This window comes from Lampetra fluviatilis, chromosome 21, assembly GCF_964198595.1.
Source record: "Lampetra fluviatilis chromosome 21, kcLamFluv1.1, whole genome shotgun sequence".
Taxonomy (NCBI): Eukaryota; Metazoa; Chordata; class Hyperoartia; order Petromyzontiformes; family Petromyzontidae; genus Lampetra; species Lampetra fluviatilis.
Window position 1 is genome coordinate 4,294,119 of NC_136295.1, and position 26,874 is coordinate 4,320,992.

Here is a 26,874-nt window from a genome sequence, read left to right on the forward strand (position 1 = left end):
GAGACGCGCACACACACTCACACTCCAGTCTAGCAGAGAGCCACTGCACCGTTGTTACCGGGTTATTCATCCCCCCCCCACCACCACCACAACAATCCTCTATCCCCACTCACACTTATTCTTCTTTTCATTTTTTCTCTCTCATAAAGGTGGCCTTTTTGTTAAGGAAAGCTGCTCCCCATGTTGGGCCGGTCGCAGCCTCCCTTGTCCCAGCAGCAGCAGCAGCAAGTACAAAGGGCTCAGACACAGCAAGGAGTGCCTAAAGAAAGAATATCCAGCCAAAGACATCCATCCACCCAGCCGCGACTCGCTCCTCCGCCTGCCCAGGTGCGTGCGTGTTTGTCTGTGTTTGCCGTGCGTGGTTTGGCACGTACGGTATAATCGAGTGCCTATCGTATTGCGTGAAACTGGTCCAGCAAAAGAGGAATTTTACAATTTCCACTACAGGACTTTGTCTCTGTGTGTGTGTGTATGTATGTATACGAGTGTGCCTGTCGTATGGTGCGAGACTGGCCTCGTCATAGGAATGTGGAATCTACACGACAGTATCTGGGTTGCTGACGGTGATGTGCACCGCCCTGTCCCATGCGTTCTTTGAGTAGCGAATCACTTTGACTTGTTGTGCAGAGTACACTGCCTATGTTTAAACAGGTGACGTGATGTGTAATATCTTTGTTGTTACGATTGATGTGATATGGAAGCAGGCTTTTTACAGGGTCTACACACAGCGTTGTGTTTTGGTAAATATTGCAAAGTGGCAGAGAGTTATTACATATCACGTATTATAGCAGTGGCGTTGTACGGTAATACCATACGCATAGCAAATGTCCTTTCTTTAGCCACGTGAGCTCCAAGATTGATGACTTCTATGTTACAATCGGCATCTAGGGAACCGCAGTTTTATAAGGAACACAGGCACTTAATGTGTACCACGTGATGCTCAAATGCCTCATGCTGTTGATGGGACTGGAAAATATCAAAAGCACAAAGTGTTTTCTTGCAATGTGGCATTAATAGTGACATAATGTACGACCCTTTCTCAATGCACTGCTGGACGAAGGGCTTCCTATAGCGTGTCGGACGCGAGGCACTGTTGTACCATTCTTCACCATGCCTTGGTCAGTGCGGGTTGGTGAATGGGGACTGGTTCGGATGTCGCTGCTTTCGTAGTGGCAGCTCGCTAACCGTTGTTCAACCCTTCCACCAAGTAAACCATGTGAGAGACCATGACAATTGATGATTTCTGGTTTCAAATTAATAGCAAATATCTACTCTCTGGGTAGATTGAAATAAAACAAAAATTGCAGGCAATTCTAAGATGTTGCATTTTGCTCACACAGGATCTTTAACTTCTACTCTACGGCAGATGGAGCACTTTGGTAATTAGCGCCACATTTTATTGGCAGGGCTCTGCTAGGAATGGAACTTTGCACCCATTCACTGAAAACAAATTTGGCTCAGTGGCAAGTGAAATGAACTCGTATTTCGTCATCTGCAGATGCCAAGTACTGATTAATTCCCATGGCAGTTGGGTCCAACAGGGAATTCCCTGTTGGAGTGTGCAAATTGAGTTTCCTATAGAGCCTCAACAAGTACTCAGGATTGACCTTATGTAATCACACTTGTAAAATACCAAGACATTAATATCCTGGAGTCATAGCAATGTGGCAATTACACCACTGGCTCAGGGCTGTCAATGGACGTGAACATTGCCCGATGCTCATTCGAGTTTGGCAGGCATTGACTTTGCATTTAAAAGTTGCTACTGCTTGCAAACTGCTTACAAACTTACCAATAAGGTACGCGTGTGAAAAAAATCGTTTGCGTACACATTTTTTTTACTACAGTTTATTGAACTGCAGCTGCCTTAGAACTTACCTGGGTGGTTCTTTGATGAGATCACTCAACCGACAATCAGAATTGCAGGATGTTGTAATCCTGGCCATGGGTCGACTTAGAAAACGATCCCTCCGTGGTGAATGAAACCGCCGCCTCGTGTTGATTTCAAGTGGTCATCCCAAGGAAAAGAGAACCAGTCGCATGAGAAGAGGAATGTGGAATTTCCAGCACAGGGTCGGCAATGTACATTTCAGCATGGAGACAATTCGACTTTGTATCGGCTCTGTGAAAGTAAAATGAAAACAATCGTTTGGCTTTTTCGATCACGTTGTCTCTGAGGCCAATATCTCACACATTTGTGCAACACAATATAATCTTTTGACATAATCCTTGTCCTTAGCAGTCATAATTGAGCCGCAGGCGGTTAAACAATTGTCTGCTGAAGCAATTTATGCGAACTGCGGCACATCTATATATGGTACGTACAGTATAAGCTAAAGTGAATACGTAGAAGATGCGTAATTCATTCGATATGCAATTGCACTTGCAATGTTGTCAGATTAATACATTGATTTTTAAAATATTAACAGATCTCCATGCTCTCAGCCCGTGGTAGAAATGCCACTGGCCCAGTGGCTTTCTGGGTAGAACACCTCACTACCAGTTAGGCCACGAGTGTATGTTGATTAGTCAAACATGGTTACTCTGCATCATCTTAATTTATGATCATAATCTGCATCATAATCCCAATGAGATTAGCACAGTGGTTCATGACCTCGCGAGACCGCTGCATAGTTTTGTATAGTGAAGACCCTGCCATAGGAATGTGGAATGTCAAACACTGGATCATAACCGACGATGAGCACCATGTGATGCTCATTTGAGCAAGGGAGACACTTTCACCGTCTCTCGTCTACATGCCAATAAATTCATCGCTACACATTTAAAACAATTTACCGCACATACCTTCTGTGTACACACGTCACGTTCGTGCGCGTACACGCGTGTCCGCGCACGTACGTAACTTAAATGTTCGTCACAATCATTTTGTTTTGTCACTTTGCATCGGACCCCCTTATCCAGAGCAAATGCCCCCATGAACTTCGAGCTGTCTCGTCTCATTTCATCCAAATGTTAAATCGGGCAGCAATGGCCCCTTGAGCAGCAGAGGCTGCTACTAAATTAATCTCAGTGAAGGGAAAGTTCCTTTCTTTCAGCCGCGTACAGCTCCGCTAATTGGCAGGGCCGTTTTTTGTTACAATGCACGCGTTGCTAACCTTGTTGAACATACAACATCGAAGTGGTAATTACGAGAAAAAAAACGGTTAGGTCGATGGAAGGATGGGGAGAGGTTGGGGGGTTGGGTTAGAATGTATATGTCTCCTGGCACCCATTGCTTATCCTGTCATAACCATGTCCTTTGGTCCGAGCCACTTTGTAACGAAGGTCATGGTTTGATTCCTGCTGTTGCTGCTCCTTGGTAAGTAGTGTCTGTGAGTCATTACTCTGTTTGAATTGCGCTGGGTGGGACCGTGTACGAGATTATGATTTACAACTGGAAGGTTGCCAGTTCAATTCCCAGTTGAATTGACCCGAGTCAATCAACCTTATTCCCTGGGGTCGATAAAATGGCTACTAATTTGTGGGATGTCAATAGGGGTGGTGACTGTGGAGCAACGGCAATATGGCAATGACACTGATGGCTCGGGCTCTTTGATTGACACATTACTCATTTGTGCGCAAAGACGAACATCCCCTGTATATCCTAAACATACGGTTGGGTCAAGTGCTATTAGCGAGCACCTATGAAGGCTGGCACGGCACACGAGGGGGTGGGTGGTCAACACCACGCCCGGCCGCCTTGGTTTCCCCAGTGCTGACGTTTACACACCGCACCAGGTAATTAGTTGAGGCGGAGTCGTACAAACAACAACAACCGCCATTCGCCACTAAGTGGCGGTGACGTCACCACGGCGCTTGTGCCAGGTTATGTGCATGTTAAATCCACGGGAAGTGTTGGACGCTCATTGGCAGGAGGTCACGGGGCAGACCCAGGTGCCACGGGTCGACTGACTGAGATGAGTGGCCGATGCGTCACCTGTGCCCCCTACTGTGCCAACTTGCTGTGCTGTAGCCACTCAGCACTCCGCTCATTGTTGTGGGCATCGCTCCTCCGCCCTCCGTTGTTGTTGGAGGGCGACTGCCTCCAACTGCCTAGTAGCATCCTTCACGAGCCTCCTCCACAGAGGCTGATAATGACACCGCTGGTACCAGTCATCGGCAAGTCCACTCAGCTCCATATCCTCCTGTACCACATCACTCCATCTCTTCTCCAGCCCGTGCCGCACCCGTTTAGCATGCGGGCTATATGACCCAGCCAACGCAGCCTTGCATGCTGGAGGAGCTCACCGATGGGACTTTGTCCAGATCTTTCAAGGATATGTGAGCACTTCACACAATCCAGCCTGTTTAAACCCAAGATGGATCATAGGCAGGCCAGCCTAAATGTTTCTAACTGGCGAAGATGTTCCATTCAGGGGGTCCACGTTTCGCAAGCATAGTGAAGGGAGGGCATGACTGTGGCCGAGAAGACCTGAAGCTTTGTGTGGAGCGACAGACCAGGTAGCTTTCACACAACGTAACGCAACCGATGATAAGATAATGCCACTTGACTGATTCGGAGTGAGACCTCTCCTGTCAAACTGTAGCCGCTCATGAGCACACTGCCCAGGTACGGGAAACTCTCCACTCTCTCCACAACTGCCCCATCACTTATTGGGAGTTTTGGGGGTGGAGTGTCCGATGGTACAAAATATCCAGGCAGGTGCTTAGTTTTGGTGGAGCTGACGGTAAGGCCCCACCTCTTAGTGGCACGCTCCAGGTTCAGCAGCAGCACCTCCACCTACCAGATCATCGGCATACGTAACATGGTTGACCAATGGGGAGCCATCCCTTGACCGCACCTGGCATCAATCAGCCTCCCATTGTATCTGTACCAGATGGAAATTCTTCCGGTACAGTAATCGAAGGCTTCATAAACTACGTGGTCGAAATAGATGTTGAATAATGTGGGAGCCAGCGAACATCCCTGTCGCACCCCAAGGTGAACATGGAATGGCTTCGACTCCCGGCCACGTAGTTTTAGCCGGGCCGGCTCACCATCATGTAGGTCCTGAATGCTCGTGAGCAGATAGTCAGGGACTCCGAAAGCACGAAGAACCAAGAGCTCAGGCCTACTGATGGTATCATAGACCTTGATCAGGTCAATAAAGCAGAGATGTAGGTCTTGTTGGAATTCGCTCCACCTCTGATGTCGCAGATGGACAGAAAATAAGGCATATGCGCAGGACCGCCGTTTCCTGAAACCTAATTAGGGCTCCACAAGCCGCTCCTCAGCTTGCCTGACAAGGCGATGTTGAATAATCCTTGCCAGGACCTTTCCCGGCACACTGAGGAGTGAGATGCCCCTGTAGTTGCTACAGTCTGTGCGGTCCCTCTTTTTAAAGAGAGGGACTGCCAGAGCATCCCTCCGATCCTGCGGAACCCGTCCAGTGGTCCACACTGTTGTTATGTCATGTAGGGCAGTCTGCACAATCGCCACTCTCCCTCAGCATTTCGCTTGGGAGATCATCTCTGCCCGGTGCCTTTCCTGGTCTCAGACTCTGGATCGCCTTCAGTACTTCATCAACAGATGGCACCTCAGCCAGCCACTCACAGGGGGTGACTTCTTCCTCCCATATTTGAGGCACAGCAGCCTCAGCAGAGTAATTCCCACTTTGCCCTATCATGTTTTCAAGGCTGAGGGATTTCCCCTCCCCCAGGACCTCACAGAAATGCTCTGCAAATCTGAAAACCTGTTCCTGAGGGTCAGAGAATGGATCACCGTACTTTCCCCTAATGATGTTAATAGGTGTGGCGCTGCAAGTTACTTTTTTGATGGAATTAAAGAGCGATTTGTGATCGTACATACATGCTAACACGCACACACGTGTACTTGTACAGTTACACAATGCAATCACACACAGACACGTATGTACTCGTGCACACGAAGACAACACACAACAACAACATATGCACGCTTAGTCAGATCACTAACTTGCACGCGTAGATTTATATATGCATCAATGCAACACACTAACACGGTTATGCTAATATGCATACACATGCAAAAAAGACTAAACACCCCCTTATGACCTTTAACCTGTTTGGCAAAAGTGCTAATAGCGAACGCCTATTAAAGCCAGCAGGGTGTTTGAAGGGGTGGTGTGCCCAGAACCTTTGTTTCCGTGGTGCCAATATACACACACACACAACACCAGCTATTTAAGGCTGAGTAGACCTAGGGGAGGCCCCATGATGGGTTAAAATATATCTTGCCGCTGGTGTTAACTATGGTAAGGAATCGAACCCAGCCTCTGCAGGATTGTATCAAAGGGCACAAACCTCAGAAATAATGCACATGGACACACACTCACGCACGAATAGCATTAACAGACTGTTGGGGCAAGTGTTGTTAGCGAGCACCTATGAAGGCCGGCACGGCGTACAAGGCAATGAGTGGTCAACACCACGTCCGACTGCCTTTGTCTCTCCAGTGACGATGTTTACACACCGAACCAGGTACTCAATTGTGGCCAGGAATTGAATTTGAGGTTAGTAGTGTAGTGCGCTAATCGCTACACTACCGCACCCCAGATACATAGCACTCGCCTGCAAGGACAAAGAGCTCCCGTTTAGCCATACACACAACTTGACACATCAACCTACATCAACTCAGGGCTCTATTTATAGCTCAGGGCGCCTTCTGCGTGGCTATTTATGCGAGGTACCGAGCGTTTGTGAGTCTGGCGTTTAAACCAAACGCACAACTTGAGCAATTGCGTAACTGCTCACTCAATGTTACTTTCAACACGTGGGGCAGGTTCTAAACTATAATATGAAAACTAAGATATGAAAACTAAACTATTTTTATTTTACCAGGTAAGGTCCACTGAGCTATATTGCTCTTTTTCAGAAGCGACCTATCCACAAATGATAGCTCAACAGAGTGGCTTATCACGTGGAAATGTACAGCAGCCAAATATTCTAAACGCATGTTGATTCTAAATGTGGAGGGAAAAACTGGAGGACCCGAAGAAAAATCCACGTAACCATGGGGAGAGAGACATACAAACTCCAAATATGCAGGCGTCAGGGTCTGGATCAAACCCACGATCTCCTGAATACCCGGTGAGGCAATTAATGTCTCCGCGGTGCCACTCTGGCTCTAGCTCCGGTAAGCTCAGCTCCAGTTCCAGTTGATGGGAACGCGCGGGGGGAGGTGGCGACAGCAGAAACAGGCGGATTGCACCAACATTCAGGGCGAGGTGAAGCAGCCAGGATTGTCCTGTGTCGTCGCAAAGGTAGAAAAATACTGGATCCAAATCCAGAGCTCCAGTTCGGGCTTTAGGCTCCGGATCTGCTCCAGTGTCCTCCACTTCCAACGTAGAGATTTAAAACACGATTCAGGAGCCACATTCTGGGCTCGGGCTCTCGAACGTGGCCAACTCGAGTAGTGGTTCACCGTTCACAGGTGGTCTTCCACCTGCGTTCCAATGTCTATTACCGTAACAATGAATAATGTTCATCTTCTTGGTTATTTCGGTAAAGTCACGTAGAAGGGAAATAAAAAAAAGAATGTTTTATTTTTCTTATTTTATTATTTCCCTTCTACGTGACTTTACCGAAAGAACCAAGAAGATGAATCCCTGCAGTCACGAAAGCTTTAAATCGAAATGAATAATGTTATTATTGTATATAGGGTGCGGCCCCAACAATTGCGTGTTCATGCCACTGCTGGCAGCAGGGCCTCCACGAGAGCGATCGCCAGAGTGGCGATTGGTCTACTCTTCCTGCGCCGACCAGATGTGTTATGCACCTCCATTGAGCACCGTTGGCTATGTACGGCGCGAAAGAAGTTCAACATACATGCGTAGACATGTTGGAAGAGGTGTGAGTACCCACACTTTACCCCACCACATCTGGCCTGTCGACTAAATGTGGTTCACCCATTTACAGAATACTGCTGGGTGGACAGAGGTGGGGGGTTAAAGAAACTTGCACCGTTTTTTTCAACTGCCTAAACCTACTCTTTGGTTCTGTCGGTAAAGTCACGTAGGTATAAAATAAATCACGACGTTTCGGGCGCAACACACGCATCCGTCACCAGGTGGGACAACCACAACTATAACAGATGTGTGGAAACCCTCCCCGTAGAGGCGGTTCAATCTAGATTTGAAGTTTTCGTGACTGCAGGGATCCATACTCTTTGATTCTGTCGGTAAAGTCACGTAGGTATAAAATAAATCACGCCTAAACCTCCGAATTGCAAATCCAGTGCGTGGCCCATTACACCACGGTGGCTTATCCGCAGTGTATATTGGTGCAATGGAATTACATTGAGATTATATGTGAAAGTTGGCTATTCAACAATCTGTTCAATGATGTGCATACGTTCATGTCTGTCTCTCGAACTGCCCTCCTGCCTGCCTCCCTTCTATTCCTCTCATCCATCTATCCACCTGCCATCCATTCATCTATTTGTCGGCCTGTCCATGCATCTGCCAATCATTCTGTTCACCCACTCATCTGTCTGTCCACCTATCTGTTCATCCACGTGTCCATCCATCCAACCATCTGTACACTCACCCACACTTATATTGATCTGTTCACCCACATGTCAACACATCCATCTGTTCATCCGAATATACACCTGTCCATCCACCAATCAACTCACCCACCCATAAATCTGTCCATTCATCCACTCACCACCCATACATAAACCCTCCATCCATCCATTAACCCGCTCACCCATCTATATGTCCATTCATCCGCCCACCTATCCATCAATCCTACCCTTCCGTCAACCGTTCGTCCATCCATCCATCAACCCGCCCATCCATACATCCACCCACCTATCGCATCAATCCATCCATCCACCCATCTCTCCGTCCATCATCCCTCCATCACTCCGCCAAGGCTAAGAGCACCACCCCGGTGCCCACGACGAAGACCACCAGCGGCGGCACGCGTCCCGTCTTCGTGAACCTGCGGCGCAAGTGGCTGGTGACCGCGGCCGTGGGCGTGGTGATGGTGCTGGTGCTGCTCATCGCCATCCCCGTGCTCGTCTACTCCAAGCACGCCGCCGTCACGCACGAGATGCTGGGCACCTGCCGCATGGTGTGTGACCCCTACCTGCACGGACGCGACAACGCCGACGGTTCGGCCGACTCCTCGGGCGCCGCCGCCGCCTCCTCCTCGTCCTCGTCGTCCTTCACCCCGCCCACCACCATGCAGCTGTCGCAGGGACACAAGGGGGAACTGGGACGCTTGGGGCGGCCGGGCCCCCGGGGTCCGCCCGGAGAGCCGGGTCCCCCGGGTGCCCGGGGACCCCAGGGCGAGAAGGGGGACGCCGGGAGGCCCGGCATCCCGGGCCACGCGCTGGGGGGCGCCGGGTCGAGCCAGGGGGCAGGCGGCGCGGTGAGCGTGCCCACCTACTACTCGGCGCCCAAGATCGCGTTCTACGCGGGGCTGCGCAACCCGCACGAGGGCTACGAGGTGCTGCACTTCGACGACGTCGTCACCAACCTGGGCAACCACTACGACCCGGGCAGCGGCAAGTTCACGTGCTCCATCTCGGGGACGTACTTCTTCACCTACCACGTGCTCATGCGGGGCGGCGACGGCACCAGCATGTGGGCCGACCTTTGCAAGAACGGGCAGGTATTTTTATTGTGCACGCGCTCACAAGCGGTCGGCGCGCGATGGTCACGGGAGATCGGGAAGGCGCAGCGGCGACCTTCTCGCGCCCGGCAGTGACGTGATGTCAGCTCGCAGGCGGTTCAGGGCCACGCGTTCAAGGATGCGTGGCGCCAGGTCTTGCAAGACCCAAATCACGCCAGTGGCCCATCGTGACTCAAATCCAATTCCAGTTCCGAACACGCTCCCCTTGATCTGATCGCTCAGCAGCAGCAGCAGCAAAAAAAAAATAGCTGTTGAGATTGTACTGTACTATGCAGCAGAGGTGTGGACTCGAGTCATGTGACTTGGACTCGAGTCAGACTCGAGTCATGAATTTGATGACTTGCGACTCGACTTGGACTTGCATAACAATGACTTTGTCCCACCTATGAGATGTGGACTCGAGTCATGTGACTTGGACTCGAGTCAGACTCGAGTCATGAATTTGATGACTTGCGACTCGACTTGGACTTGCATAACAATGACTTTGTCCCACCTCTGCTATGCAGTGCTGTAAATGTAAAATATGGTGAAAGAAGCCATTAGTGGCCAGTGCTACCATAGTGTGATGGGGTTAGGTGCCCTTTATTGAATTACATGGTCCCAGATTCGATTCCAAGGTGGGGATGGCGTGCTTTTAGCATTTTTTACAATTTTATCATATGGGCAAGTTGTCCCATAGGATGCCACGGTGGCCAGATGTTAACTACCTCGCCGGGTATACAGGAGGTTGTGGGTTCGATCCCAACCCTGACGCCTGCATATTTGGAGTTTGCATGTTCTCCCCGTGATCGCGCGGGTTTTCCTCTGGGTCCTCCAGTTTGTCCCTCCACATTTAGAATTAACATGCGTTTCGAGTATTTCGCTGCTATAGATTGTCACGTGATAAGCCACTGCGTTGAGTGATCATTTGTGGCCAGGTCGCTTCTGAAAAGTAGCTATATAGCTCAGTGGGCCTTACCTGGTAAAATAAAAAATACTTTGACAATCTCACCCCATGCCCTGTTATTCTTGTCCCCCCCCGCCCCCCCTATAGCATTTATATTTGTGCCACCACCGAACGTAATGGTTAGAACGCAGGCCCTGCAGCCGTCAAGCCTAAGCAGGGTCAAAAGTTAGAAATCGCTAAGTTTTCTCCTTCTCAAATGGGCACAGAGCAGGTTGCCCTGGTGAATGTTCAACGTTGTCATTGCTGGGTCCGGTAACTCTGTACAATTATAATCGATGTTGACTTGTGCTGCAAAACTTACACTCATATATATTGCCCCTGACAGGGTTAATTATCGGCTGGGTTGACCGTCAATCAAGCTTTGAATTTGTAACTTTTCAATAGTTTTCTCTGCCGAAAGTGACACCAAGCGGAATAATCTTACTTTAGGAAGGGCTTGTGTTTTGGTTCTCCGATGTATTTTCACGTTGAACTGCACATTTATATCCGACGTTTCATACCAGATTATGAATGAAGAAGCTCCTAGCACGTGGAGATAAACGTCGGATATCGTGCCGAACAACAATCAGGAAGCACATCAGAGAGCCATACAGCACAACTACAAAAACACCCTTTGCGGTAATTATGTTGGTTATTGATTTTATTATTAACTTCCTACTCGCCACACCATCGAGTATAGGCACCTGCCACCATGCCACTGGACTGGAAATATTTACGAGTCAACATCAAGGTGTCTTCATATTCCCACGACAGGGGCCAGTTTATCCATAGAATGACCTCTGTCGATGTTACGCAGTGATTCCCGTTTCATAAATCCACCAAGGATTGCAGCATCGATGTAGTGGTTAGTGCAACTGGGCTATGGACCCAGACAACCTGAGATTGTTTTCTGGCCAGTGTGGACATCAGTGGCAAGTTATACAGGAACCCTTCACTGACCTGCACTCGACAGCGTGGGGAAATATTGTCAAATAACCCCCTTGATCAACGGAGTGTGGGATGGCCTTCATCCAACAGTGGAATCACAAAGGCTTCTAAGATGTTAACGACGTTTCAGAGATAGAGGGCTAAGTCTTCGCTCATTATTCTCAATTGTTTTCGGCATCGGCATCTTGTGATGAGATAAATAAACTTGGGCGTGCGGAGCATCTTATATCATGTCATGGAATGGTGCGCATGAAGATGTCACGAAAGTATTTTTGGAGTCGTTTCAAGAGATCTCTCATCCACACTGTGTGTCTGGATTTTGAACAGCCCTGTTAAGGAGTATCTGTCACGTGGCAAGATTTTACAGCTGTAACATTCAGAATAGATCTCGAATATAGAAAAAATTGTTGCAAAAATCTAGCTAAATATTTCGCTGAGAGTTACCAGTGACAAGACACGTGGGTGCCAAAGCGTTGCATTTGAGACTCTGGTTTGATCTCGAGTGGCTCGACACCTGGGTTCAAACCCATGAACATCAGGAGTGCTGCTACGGTGTTTTAACTCAGACACGGAGAAGGGCTTCTTTGCTCAATGGGGCTTACCCAAATAAACGGACTGATTACCCTCTTGTTCACGTTCCTTGAGCTAAACAAGCTCTGGCAAAATGTTTCAAATTTTTATTACACGACTGGCATGCAGCAAAGCACTTGTAGCAGAACATGGAGGAGCGCTGTCCATAGCGTTGTGTGAGCAATGCCTTGTTGATGCGACTCCAGAAGTAGTTCTGCAGTGTCAACTTCTAGAGCCAATAAAAATGGGGTGTCAAGCTAAATTGGTTGCAGATATCACCTTCCACATGGCCTGGGATTTAACTTCGGCTCAAAATTATTTCAATCGTTTGTTAGCCACTACGCAACAAGTCGCTCCACACAGATATAGGATATGCACATGCATACAAAACACACACACACACACACGCGACAATCAAAAGATCACACGTGCAATGACATACAGTCTAGGGTTAATAAAATGAGTACCAATTACTGGGAATTTCAACAGTGGTCATCCGATGTACAGCCCTTCCCCCACGCTGGGAATGTGGAATTTCCACAACTGGCTTAGTGCTGCCGACAGTGATAAGCACCCAACACAGATAAAGATCCCCCGTATAGCCTTAACAGACTGTAGGGGCAAGTGCTGTTAGTGAGCACCTATGAAGGCCGGAACGGAAAACGAACGAGGGGGTGAGTGGCCAGCACCACGCCCGACCGCCTTTGTCTCCCCAGTGGCGATGTTTACACACCGCACCAGGTACTCATTTAAGGTTGAGTCGACCTAGGGGAGGCCCAGGACCGGTTCAGATAATCGTCACTGGTGTTAGCCTTGAGCGGGAATCGAACCCGTGTCGCCGGGTTCATAGCGCAGCGCGCTAACCGCTCCACTACCGCTCCCCATAATCACCCAACACACACAGTCAGACACACACACAAAGACAAATATCCCCCGTGTAGCCTCAACAGACTGTTGGGGCAAGTTGCTGTTAGTGAGCACCTATGAAGGCCGGCACGGCGCACGAGGGGATGGGTGGCCCACACTATGCACGCTCGCCTCCCCAGTGGCGATGTTTGGACACCCCACCGGATACGCATTTGAGTCGACCAAGGGGAGAACCAAGTCTGGTTCGGATAATTGTTACTGGCGTTGGCAGTGAGCAGGAATCGAACTCGGGTTGCCAGGTTTGTAGTGCAGTGCGCTAGCCGCTACCCGACCGCTCCCCATTGTCACATCCACATCACAAACATACACACAATGATATATAGAGTGTTGAGGCAAGCCCTGTTAGTGAGCATCTAAACAGGGCAGCATGGGGCTGAGTCGACCTAAGAAATGGTCAGCACAAGTTTTGTTACCACTTGCCACTGATGTTCGCTATCGATGTGAATGAAATTGAAGTCATCAAGTACATCGCGCGGGTATGTTAAACATTGTCACCACTCCCTGCACATACATAAACAAAGCCTTTAACAGACACACATTTGAGCACATGCACACGCACGCACTCTGCTATCGTATGCGCATGTGGAAAGCTCATAAGGCAAATACTTTCTCGTCGCGTTCTCACCCGAAGAACTTATTGTCCCATGTAAGCTAGCGGTCAGACACAATCCATATGGCAAGATTTAGTGGATTGTCCGCCGGGGTGGAAATTAACACGTAAAGAATGCAGCTAATGAAGTGCTTAACTTGCAATCCATTAACGCGGTACGCTAATGCATTTCCATTGTTGTCTCGGAGGAGCTGACACAACGCTCAATGCATCGCGTGCTTTCAGATGCGCTTCTGCGGCCGTCTGGAACGCTCTTCCTTCCGATATTAGGAAGCCACTGAAGCTATGAACCTTTAAATCTAGATTGAAAACTAATTTCTTTCGAACTAATTTTAGTGATTAGTGTGTTGTCCTTCCTCCACGCCTCCGATAAGCAGGGTTGTCTACGTACGGTGTGAAAGAAGTTCAGATGGTGTGCTGTGCAGTGCTTAAGTACAGCGAGAGTGTTGGCGCGCTCAAACGAGCAAGGGGCGTGCCGCACATCCATCACAAGACAAGTGATGGAAATTCCATATTTATATCGAGGGGGCCCAAATATAGGATGACTACTTTAGGCTTCTTACAAATTGGTTCTGATTTTATGGCTCTGGGAGCATGATGGGCTGAGTTGACCTCTGACCGGAATTTCAACCCTTATCTTTCCACATCGGCTTTCGTGATTGATTTCTTGGGTCAAGTCGCAGAAGTAAGATGTGTGTTCTAAACCCTCCTCCACCCGACACAACAAAATGAAAAGTTGTCACGCGAATAATCCTCGCAACCGACTGATATTGTTGGTTGTGACTATCTAGCGAAACTTCTCACGTATTTGGCGACGATTGTGAGATTGCTCTCCAACACACCAGTGCGGTGAAGCAGTAAAAATATACATCGCCACGTTTGTTCACGTGACAACTTTAGTCTTTGGCTGTGTCAGGTGGTGATGGGATTACAGCATACATTTCACTGATGCGATCTGACCCAAAAATCTATGACGAACAGTAACTTTCCAATCGTCAGTCGAGTGCTTAGCGATGTTGCCGTCAGGATAGATTTATACGTGATGCCTGGTAGCACTTTTTTTAACTTTTTGTGCAAATATACTCCTGTGTATGGTGTTAAGGGATTAATGATTGATGGCAGCGCAGCATCACTGGGAAGGTGCTCGACTCACAACGGGCACGTCGCAAGTCAAAAATCCCCAACATAGACCGTTATTCCTCTGCGATCGATAAAATCAATGCCACTTTGGGGTAATCCAACAGTAATTGTCTTACAAAGAGAGACCAGCCTTTGCCAAAGTAATACAAAATTACCACCATTGGCCCAAGGCCAGCGATGGAGATGGCTGCCACCACACTCTCGTTTGAGCGGAAAGTCAATTCGGGCCCCATTCACGTGGAGTTTGTTTTCCACACTTTATTTGCGGAATTCCAGCGGAACGTTTTAAAAAAAAAATTGGGCCCGATTTGCCACGCGGAATTTGGTGGCGCCTCAGATGTACACACATTTCCGCAGCTAATCAGTGGTCGAGGGGAGGGTTGGGGAGAAGAGAGCTGTGCATGCTGACATCATCACGCTCGCCCCAACAGCTGACCCAGCCGACCAATTGGCATCTGAAATCGTCTCGTACATGAACACGCACAGGCTAACACGCGTGTGTGTGTATGACAGTTGCTGCACCCTCCGCCAAGGTGTAGCACGTGTCGCGAAGCCAAAGCCGGCTTTGCTCTATGTGTAACAAATTTTAGTATAATAATAATGATGCTGATGATGATGGAGTTTGAGGTCGTCACACACCATCCTCCTGTGTCAGTCACGCTTTTGGCAAAAACACGTTTCGGAGCTCAGGCTGTTTCAGTCCTTGGCCCTCAGATTTTGAATGCTCCGCCTGAAGAACTGCGCCTGATCACTGATATTCTAAAAAATCAACTTATTTCCAATGCTATTTGAGATAAACTAGAGATAGTTTATTTTGTGATTACTATTAAAAAAAAAATCCTGTACAGTGCTCTGCAGCCCGTTGTGGGAGTCCGCTGCGCCTTATACATACGTACAATAAATAATCACAAATAATGATCAAATATGATTTTAAATGGTGGTAATGATAACTGAAGGTTATGATGATAATGGTAAATGAAGATCCAAAGGAAATTGACTGAGATCTGGATGTAATTTTTTTTACGAGTAAAGATGAAATACGGCCGTAAAGACTGATCAGACAGCACGCGTGGATGGCAACAATTCCTAGATTGCCAAAGCACAAACAACAAAAACTCCTTAGCCACATTGGTTATAAAATAACACAAACGTACACATTGACACTGCTGCCAGTCTGCCACTGACTGACATCACCCATGGCTGTGAATAAAAAACTTAACTACAAATAATATTGGTCGCAAAATGCCTACGTGTTAAGCCTACATGTTAAAACTGTCATTCGGCTCATCGGGCAGTGCTGCAATTGTATAATTCTGGGTGTTCGGCGGTGGCAAGCGCACTGCTCTATTCCCGATCACAAAATTTGCCCGTGGCGAGTGGCGTCTGAACCAATCTGGAGCCCCCCTTCGCAAATTTGCACCGACCAAATGTGGCGAAGCATGCTCAAAGCAAACGTGACCGAGGTGCCACGGGGGAATCTTTCGTTACCTCTAAAATTCCCAGTCGCGTTCCCCATATTCTGTGCAACGGTGTAGTAGAAAGCAGCAACCCGAGGTACAATGAAAAATAATGTGCAAACTAAATACGCCGCCAAGCTATGAGCCAGACAAAACTGCTGCCAAATGGGAAAATACCCCTGGGGTTTATAGACAAGCAGTGTGGCAAGATATAAAGGTGGGTCATTATCTTGTAATTATAACTAGAGGCAGCAGCAGCAACACTGCTTTAAATGTGAAAATTGTTCTCTCCTCGTAGCAGTAACTTAATAGGCTAATTAAGGCTGTGAAGCTTTTGGTGGTTGCATAAGTGAAAGTTTCTCTCTGCTCTATATATATGTGTGCGTGTGTGGGCCCGTATCAATGTGATCACTTCGCTGTGGGTAATGAAGGAGCTCCATGCGACAGGACGAACGCCGTTCGTACAAATAGACAATAAAAACTCGGCAGGGAAAAATAAATCAACGAGTAATGAAATATTGACCGCAGGCTCCGTGATTGCGATGTAGAAGCATATTGAGCTTCTTCGAGTCCAGAGAGCGTTGTCCGCGCCGCGAACGAGCAGCGCTGGGCGCTCGCTCATCTCCCTCGACGGCCTCAAGTTGTTTGATGAGAGCTCTGGGTGGATGAGAACTGTGGGTGGATGAGAACTCTGGGTGGATGAGAACTCTGGGTGGATGAGAACTCTGGGTGGATGAGAACTCTGGGTGGATGAGAACTGTGGGTGGATGAGAACTCTGGGTGGATGAGAACTCTGGGTGGATGAGAACTCTGGGTGGATGAGAACTCTGGGTGGATGAGAGCTCTGGGTCGATGAGAGCTCTGGGTGGATGAGAACTGTGGGTGGATGAGAACTCTGGGTGGATGAGAACTCTGGGTGGATGAGAGCTCTGGGTGGATGAGAACTCTGGGTGGATGAGAACTCTGGGTGGATGAGAACTCTGGGTGGATGAGAACTCTGGGTGGATGAGAACTGCGGGTGGATGAGAACTCTGGGTGGATGAGAACTCTGGGTGGATGAGAACTGTGGGTGGATGAGAACTATGGGTGGATGAGAACTGCGGGTGGATGAGAACTCTGGGTGGGTGAGAACTGCGGGTGGATGAGAGCTCTGGGTGGATGAGAACTCTGGGTGGGTGAGAGCTCTGGGTGGATGAGAACTCTGGGTGGATGAGAACTCTGGGTGGATGAGAACTGTGGGTGGATGAGAACTCTGGGTGGATGAGAACTCTGGGTGGATGAGAACTGTGGGTGGATGAGAACTCTGGGTGGGTGAGAACTGCGGGTGGATGAGAACTCTGGGTGGGTGAGAACTGCGGGTGGATGAGAGCTCTGGGTGGATGAGAACTCTGGGTGGGTGAGAGCTCTGGGTGGATGAGAACTCTGGGTGGATGAGAACTCTGGGTGGATGAGAGCTCTGGGTGGATGAGAACTCTGGGTGGATGAGAACTGTGGGTGGATGAGAGCTCTGGGTGGATGAGAGCTCTGGGTGGATGAGAACTCTGGGTGGATGAGAACTCTGGGTAGATGAGAGCTCTGGGTGGATGAGAACTCTGGGTGGATGAGAACTCTGGGTGGATGAGAACTCTGGGTGGATGAGAACTGTGGGTGGATGAGAACTCTGGGTGGATGAGAACTCTGGGTGGATGAGAACTGTGGGTGGATGAGAACTCTGGGTGGATGAGAACTCTGGGTGGATGAGAGCTCTGGGTGGATGAGAACTGTGGGTGGATGAGAACTCTGGGTGGATGAGAACTGCGGGTGGATGAGAACTCTGGGTGGATGAGAACTCTGGGTGGATGAGAACTGTGGGTGGATGAGAACTCTGGGTGGATGAGAACTGTGGGTGGATGAGAACTCTGGGTGGATGAGAACTGCGGGTGGATGAGAACTCTGGGTGGGTGAGAACTGCGGGTGGATGAGAACTCTGGGTGGATGAGAACTCTGGGTGGATGAGAACTGTGGGTGGATGAGAACTCTGGGTGGATGAGAACTGTGGGTGGATGAGAACTCTGGGTGGATGAGAACTGCGGGTGGATGAGAACTCTGGGTGGATGAGAACTCTGGGTGGATGAGAACTGTGGGTGGATGAGAACTCTGGGTGGATGAGAACTGCGGGTGGATGAGAACTCTGGGTGGGTGAGAACTGCGGGTGGATGAGAACTTTGGGTGGATGAGAACTCTGGGTGGATGAGAACTCTGGGTGGATGAGAACTGTGGGTGGATGAGAACTCTGGGTGGATGAGAACTCTGGGTGGATGAGAACTCTGGGTGGATGAGAACTGTGGGTGGATGAGAACTCTGTGTGGATGAGAACTCTGGGTGGATGAGAACTCTGGATGGATGAGAACTCTGGGTGGATGAGAACTCTGGGTGGATGAGAACTCTGGGTGGATGAGAACTGCGGGTGGATGAGAACTGCGGGTAGATGAGAACTCTGGGTGGATGAGAACTGCGGGTGGATGAGAACTCTGGGTGGATGAGAACTGCGGGTGGATGAGAACTGCGGGTGGATGAGAACTGCGGGTGGATGAGAACTCTGGGTGGGTGAGAACTGCGGGTGGATGAGAACTCTGGGTGGGTGAGAACTGCGGGTGGATGAGAACTCTGGGTGGATGAGAACTCTGGGTGGATGAGAACTCTGGGTGGATGAGAACTCTGGGTGGATGAGAACTCTGGGTGGGTGAGAACTCTGGGTGGATGAGAACTCTGGGTGGATGAGAACTCTGGGTGGATGAGAACTCTGGGTGGGTGAGAACTGCGGGTGGATGAGAACTCTGGGTGGATGAGAACTGCGGGTGGGTGAGAACTGCGGGTGGATGAGAACTGCGGGGTGGGTGAGAGCTCTGGGTGGATGAGAACTCTGGGTGGATGAGAACTCTGGGTGGATGAGAACTGCGGGTGGATGAGAACTCTGGGTGGATGAGAACTCTGGGTGGATGAGAACTCTGGGTGGATGAGAACTGCGGGTGGATGAGAACTGCGGTGGATGAGAACTGCGGGGTGGGTGAGAGCTCTGGGTGGATGAGAACTCTGGGTGGATGAGAACTCTGGGTGGATGAGAACTGCGGGTGGATGAGAACTCTGGGTGGATGAGAACTCTGGGTGGATGAGAACTCTGGGTGGATGAGAACTCTGGGTGGATGAGAACTGCGGGTGGATGAGAACTCTGGGTGGATGAGAACTCTGGGTGGATGAGAACTGTGGGTGGATGAGAACTCTGGGTGGATGAGAACTCTGGGTGGATGATAACTCTGGGTGGATGAGAACTGCGGGTGGATGAGAACTGCGGGTGGATGAGAACTCTGGGTGGATGAGAACTCTGGGTGGATGAGAACTCTGGGTGGATGAGAACTCTGGGTGGGTGAGAGCTCTGGGTGGATGAGAACTCTGGGTGGGTGAGAGCTCTGGGTGGATGAGAACTCTGGGTAGATGAGAACTCTGGGTGGATGAGAGCTCTGGGTGGATGAGAACTCTGGGTGGATGAGAACTCTGGGTGGATGAGAACTGCGGGGTGGGTGAGAGCTCTGGGTGGATGAGAACTCTGGGTGGATGAGAACTCTGGGTGGATGAGAACTCTGGGTGGATGAGAACTCTGGGTGGATGAGAACTGCGGGGTGGGTGAGAGCTCCGTGGTGGATTCCAAACTCTTCATTGGGCGACCACTGTTGCCTTTCCCAGTGTCGTGTTATTCGTGGGTGGCGGGGGGGGGATATGAGCATTACTCATACGATGAGGGTGGTTCGGATGAAAGCAACGTGTGCTTACATCACACTGAGTTCAGGGCCTTCCTTTAAGAAAACGTGAACACTGACCACAGGCCTCGGTCAGGTATTGCTGTGAGTGGTCGCTATCGTCTTAGAGGATACAGAGAGACAGAAGTTGGACACAGAGTTGTAGTTACAGATCTTGTTTGGTGCGTGACCGTTTGTAGATTTCACAAAGTTGGCACGAATTCCAATCGTTAACATGGACGTAACGTTTATGGATTACAATGCGTAACTTTCTGTGCTCGGTTTTTTATCGTACAATTCGGACCATTGGTTATCGAGGCCAATAATTCAAATGTTTTTGTTGATTACATTTTGCCTTCGATTACACGAACCCATTTTAAAATGGTTCCCCACTACTAACGCCCACATCCTGTGGGAAAACACCGAGAAGGCACGCTCAGTGTGCCACGGCCGATGCCTACGATGTCATAAAGCTGGCACCCGCATACTGCCCATGTAGCGGCCACGCGTCGATTGTCATCGGCGGGACATTTTGTTCCCCAAACCGCCTTCACGCTACCCGATTGGCCGAGCTATTCAGAGACGTTCACTACCTCGCCCGGTGCACAGGAGGTCGTGGGTTCGCTCTCGACCCTGACGATTCCTTCAATGAGCAGAAATCCCCGGCTCGACGTTCATTGGCCGTGTCCATTGCGTGTACCCCCCCCACCCCCCAAATGTCCCCCACCCCACCGCGTGTCTGCCCCCCCACCCCCCGGGTGTGTGCCCCCCCCACCCCCCACGTGTGTGTGCCCCCCCACCCCCCGCCTGTGTGCCCCCCCCACTCCCCACGTGTGCCCCCCCCACCCCCCCACGTGTGTCCCCCCACCCCCCGCCTGTGTGCCCCCCCCACACCCGGGTGTGTGCCCCCCCCCACCCCCCGCGTGTGCCCCCCCCCCACTCCACGCGTCCCCCCCCCCCCCCAGGTGCGTGCGAGCTCCATCGCGCAGGACGCCGACCAGAACTACGACTACGCGAGCAACTCGGTGATCCTGCACCTGGACGCAGGCGACGAGGTCTACGTGAAGCTGGACGGCGGCAAGGCGCACGGCGGCAACACCAACAAGTACTCCACCTTCTCAGGCTTCATCATCTACGCGGACTGAGCCGGAGGAGGGGGGCCGGGCAGGGAGAACTACAGCCCGAACACCCCCCATGCCCCCCACCCCACCCACCACCCCCCGCATCGCTCCTGTCCCAACGCAAACCTCGCCATCGGAGCCCTCCAAAAACAAAGAAAACTCCCCCTCCCCCCCCGCAGCTCAAGTCGCGTCGTGTTCAGCGTGCACGCGCAAGCGGGCCCAGCGTGATTCTCCCCAGCTCAGCCCGCCTCGGCCGATCAACCCCCCCACCCACCCCCCCACCTACCCCCTACCCCCCCTACCCCCCCCTACTCCCCTCCCCCCAAACTTCCCCCGTTCACCACTCTCCCCCGTTGCGCGCTGGTAGCTCGCTGCGAGCGTAGCGCCGGAATCAGAGCGATGAAATCGGACACGCGGCGACATCACCGATCAGAGATTTGCCCCCCCCCTCCCCCGCCCCCCCCCGTATATGGAAGAAAGTCGGCGGGGGGGGCGAACGGGGGTGGGGGGGTGGTGGATAGGAGGAGGGGGAGGTCTTTACACACACACGGTCACTGTGAAACGTGGATCAAAGTTTTTTCACCGCAATCGATTCGGCTCGGTCCATGCGGCAACCAGGCTCAAAGTTGAAAGGTCGATCCGCTGCGATCCATTGCCAATCGACGCATATGGGCAATCGATATTTGTGACCGAGCAGTCGTGTGACAACCCCCCTGTATTTGATTGGCGAATGTCAGCAAGATCGGCGATACCGACGCAGTCCACCTCCTGTTAGCCGCTGGACGCGTGCCGGGTGTCGGTGCTTCCTGCGGGCGATGGGTTTTGCGTGCGCTTGGCGATGGGGGGGTGGGTGTTAGTGGGGGGGGGGGTAGTGGGGGGAGGTCGCGTCCTTGCCGATGGGGTCGTCGTTGCGGTCCCGGGCGTTGAGGATTTTTTTCGAGGGCTCGTGCGGCCGCGGAGTCGTTGGGGGTTTGGGGGGTGAGGAGTTGAATCCACCACCAATGATGTTGCTCGCAGGGTGACAAGTTGGTGGGATGGCGCTTGATGTGTTTGGATGAAACGAGTCGTGGGGCCCGTGTGAAGTTATTGTGTGGTGGTGGGTGTGGTGGGCTTTGGGGTAGTGGGGGGGGGTTAAGCCACGGTAACTTGGGGGTCATTGCGAGCCCTGATGCCTAAAACGTCGTATGAAGGTGAATGGGTTTGGGGCCAAGCCCACGGATCTATACTTTCGGGGGAATGATGTGTTACAAACAACGTGGACGCTTGCGATCAGCTTACCGCAAGGAGATACTACTGGCAATCCCATGATGCATACTTTGAGGGCGTAGTCAAGGTTATTGTGAACAAGTGCTAACGGCGGTGACTTCTTTGTCCGCGCGATTACTTTCATTTTTACATCTTCGATAAATGTCGTGGAAAACTATTGAACGGGGAAACGTATCACGCCAGCAGCCCGGGGTTCGTGCAAGGGACAGCAGCTGCAGCAGCAGCAGCCGATAAGTGCCGATCACGACACAGAGACTTGGAATACCCGCGACCTCGTCAGTTTTCAGTAGCCTCAACAGGGTTGAGCCCAAACAGTGCACGCACAGCAACATCCATTGGCGTGTACTTGGTCTGCACTTGTAAGCTTGCCATGGCTATCGCTCACCACATTCGCCAACCACGCGCTGGCCAGCATGGCGAAATGCGGTCAAATAACCACCGTGGCACAACGTGGTGTGGGAGGGGGGCTCAAGAGGGCCGTTACATATGTACCTGTCTACGTAGCCTGCAGTTGTAGTGCTGCGATAACTAAAGTCAGATCAGCCTGAGATGAATACAACATAATAATTAATTATAATCAGACAAGCGATCCAGGAATCCGACGAGATTACGTTTACTTCACTTAATGCCTAAGGTGACACCGAAGGATTTGCGTGCTCTGGCAGCCCATCCACAGCCAAACTGTGGACGGACTATGGGGCGTGGGGGGGAGCACCACGGTGGCGAGATGTTAACTACCTCGCCTGGTATACAGGAGATCGTGGGTTCGATCCTGATCCCGACCCTGACGCCCGTATATTTGGAGTTTGCATGTTCTCCCCGTGGTCGCATGGATTTTTCTCCGGGTCCTCCAATTTTCCCCTCCACATTTAGAATCAACATCAACACGCGTTCATGGTTTTTTGGCTGCTGCTATAGAATTCCACGTGATAAGCCACTTCGTTGAGCGATCATTTGTGGCCAGGTCGCTTCTGAAACAGATCTATATAGCTCAGTGGGCCTGACCTGGTAAAATTAAAATAGTTTAGTTTAGGATATTTTTTGTTTGTTTTTAAACTCCACCCTTGCCTGTCCCCGGCGAGTCTTGAGTCTCTCTTGTGTCCACCTTCTCCTCGTCCAATCGATTTGACCAAACGAGGAGGTGTCGGGGAACCTCTCATTGCTCTGTCCGGACCACATCGCGCAGAGGAGACATCTCTGCTGTACGATATCTACATCATCTCTATCTATTCCCAGTTTCTTGTTGATGTCGATACTCTCTCGACTCTTCTCGAAATTCAGAATATTTCCCGTAACACGGACATCTCAGAGACTCAACTTTTCTCCCCTCAACTCTTCCTTCGATCTAGATTGACAACTCATTTCTTTAGAACTGCTTTTTGTCTTCAGTTTGTTGTGCTTCACCCGCACCTCTGATGAGCACGGTTGTTTACGTACAGTGCGAAAGAAGTTCAACATAATACATTACATTCTGCACTGTCCACGTGTCTGCATTGTGCAATGAAATGGACGGCACAACGAGGCTCTAGGCCCCGGCCTCCCCATCCACCTCCTCCACCGTGACAATTGCAGCCTCCTGCAATTTTCAGCTTGACGTAGGCGATCGACCGAGGGAAAATATGTGCATGAGTTTTTCTGACGCCTCCTCTTTCAAACCCATTCACCTCCACGATGGACACATTCCCTCTGAATATTCCACTTCTGTTTCCTCAGCAACGTCCACCTGCCTCTGGACGGTGTTGGGGTCACATTTTGCAGGAGCCTCTTCACTCGCCACGTTCGGTACTTTTCCCACGTTCCCCATTCACAGACTGTCAGACGATTAGTGAAACTTGTTGTCCGTCTCCCACGCCTCGGATTAGCACGTTTGGATACGTATGGTGGGAAAGAAGTTTCAACGTACATACTGTACGTGCAATGAACTTTGACATTGCGCAAGCCGCTTAGACACGTTTGCTTTACGCGTCTTTGCAATATCTTCCGGAATGTCAAGTAATTAGTAATCAGTTTACTTTCCAAAAGTATCCCTTCCCAACAAAAAGTCAACGCAATTCACAAGATAACCGATTGCCATTTGTGGCAATACGTCATTGATTAGCGGTGAGTTAAGTTTGGCAAATAAGGTTTGCTATGTTTTCAAATGTCTATTATACAATTCACAATTCGTTTCCTGTTGGGGTAGATCGTGCCTGTTATATAATATGTACATTCTTTTCACAGATTGGCTTGACAGAGAAAATGTTACGCGTTTCGCTTAGCCACCCAGCTTCAAGGGTTTCACATTTAAGAGCTTACTTTATTCCAAGTGCAGCAGCATTTTTGTAAGAAAAACCCATTCCAGAATTCATTGCTCATATCACCAGCTCATGTGCAAAGTTTCTTTTTCCCATTTGAATTTTAACCCAGTTGGACAGAACAAAAGCCTGCAATGGACGATTAAAAACACACACACAAACCCATTTTTATCCACTTAAGCCGACTAATTAACAAATAAACGACAAATCTTAATTCACCCTAGAAAGCCTTACTGAGTCCCAAGAGGTTTGTGGGGTTTTTTTTCTTCTTCTTTTCAGCAGGGCCTTTTGCATTGGCGATGCTTGGCCAATTCCATTTTAATGAGGGTACTACTACCGCAGTGCTTCTCACTTGAGGTAACGACTCGCTGCACAAATCCTCCACACACCATAAAGCCAACGTATTGTTACTACTACCACTGCCACTACGTATAGACCGTTGGCATGCTGGACTTGCCAATCCAGATGTCGACCGTTCGATCACCCAGTTGCGGGTCTTTCCGCTAACAGCAGAGTGAGCAAGTGCTTGAAGGGTCCTCCACCTTTACCTTTTCATGCACGTGCCGTACAAGTGCCCTCGACGGTGCCATGCGTTTACGGTGCACCAGGCTACCGGACGAGTCGTGCACTGTGTACCACACTGCTGTGTTGGTTTATGTAACAATGGTTAACAGTGGCGAAGCAAAAAAAAACACTTAAAAAAAACCATACTGATCGCTCGAAAGAGTCAAGTAATTGGGCAGGCTTATAGCATGCGTTATTCCGCGTGAACAAGCGCTAAAATTTCCCAATTACCTTGTTAATTTGATTACATTCAATTCGAGGGACCAATATGTCAAAATTGTTGTTACGTTTACACGTTCATTGTGGAAACTTAAACGGCCAAATTGACTTTTTTTTTCAAAGTTATTTTTTTATGTGCCAATTACTCAGTTGTGGAGTAATTGGGTGAGCAAAATGGCGAGTGGTGTAATGGAAAACTAACTGCACGTTAGGAAAAACTGCTTTGCCACTTACACAACAATCGTGCATTGTTGTTGTGCAACAATTGTCTATGCACTACTGTTTGAGCGCCGCGTTGGCGAGATGTTAATTACCTCGCCTGGTATGTAGGAGGCCGTGGTTTCGATCCAGACCCTGACGCCTGCTGTATATTTGGAGTTTGCATGTCTCTCTCCCCGTGGTCGCGTGGATTTTTCTCCAGGTTCTTCAGTTTTTCCCTCCACATTTAGAAACATGCGCTTAGGGCATTTGGCTGCTACAAATGTCCACACGGTAAGCCACTTCGTTGAGCTATCATTTGCGGCCAGATTGCTTCTGAAAAAAAGCCATGCAGCTCAGTGGGCCTTATCTGGGTAGCATTTTAAAAAGTAAAAGCAAAGACAAAGTGAGTTGAAACGGTCTCTAAGAGTGTCCACACCGGCTGTTACAGTGGTCGGGGAAACTTGGCTCACGATTGGAAGGTTGGTAGATCGTGGGTCACCTCAGCCCATCGTCCCCGCAGCTTCAATACGATCAGCATCACTCTGAATGACATCGATAGTTGGTTGTCCCAACGGGTGTGGAATTTTCACCAGTGGCTCACGGCTCCCAACTGGGACCAGCCCTCCTCCTCCCCACCTCCTTCCCATGCTCCTCCTCGTGAACTTACGCAGGCAGACACTTTGACACTGACTCATCAAACTTGCATCACCTATTGGGCCCTAGGGGTGCTATCGGAGTAAATATTATGATGTGACTAAACACGCTTTTGGAACTCCGGTTAAGGCACGGCTCATGAAGTTGACACTGCAGAACTACTTCGGAGCCACTCCAGTATGACTCTCTCATCTAACACTAAACAGCACGCTCTCTCTCTTCCATGCTGTGTAATGAGAGGCATCTCGATACAATAATAATATTGAGCCCCTGCAGCTGAACTGGTCTACGATAATTGCATTGAAACAGAAAACATATTGTAATAAATCAAATTTCCCTTTGGTTACCCAGCCATTAATGCCTCACCGAGTGTCAAGGCTCGTTTTTTTGGGAGGTTGCCATCTCGGCATGTTCGACCAGTGTCATTAATGAGAGTTTGGTGTCATGCGGAGGAAACCAGAGGACCCGCAGAAAATCCACCGCGTTTCTTGAGCGGGTGTGAGAATCGGCACTTGCAATTTGTTGGCTACGCCTCGCCGCCCCCACACCCAGGGCACCCGGCAAGCCCTGGTGGCCACCAGTCC

The 26,874-nt window shown here is 50.0% G+C and overlaps 1 protein-coding gene across 1 annotated transcript; it reads left to right on the forward strand.

Moving 5' to 3' along the window:
• Positions 1–180: 180 nt before the first annotated feature.
• On the forward strand, positions 181–21,116 carry LOC144938041 (C1q-related factor-like). Its single transcript, XM_078865732.1, has 3 exons — positions 181–327; positions 8,857–9,600; positions 20,937–21,116. The coding sequence occupies exons 1-3, from the start codon at positions 181–183 to the stop codon at positions 21,114–21,116; spliced, it is 1,071 nt and encodes a 356-aa protein (XP_078721858.1).
• The last annotated feature ends 5,758 nt before the right edge of the window (positions 21,117–26,874 follow it).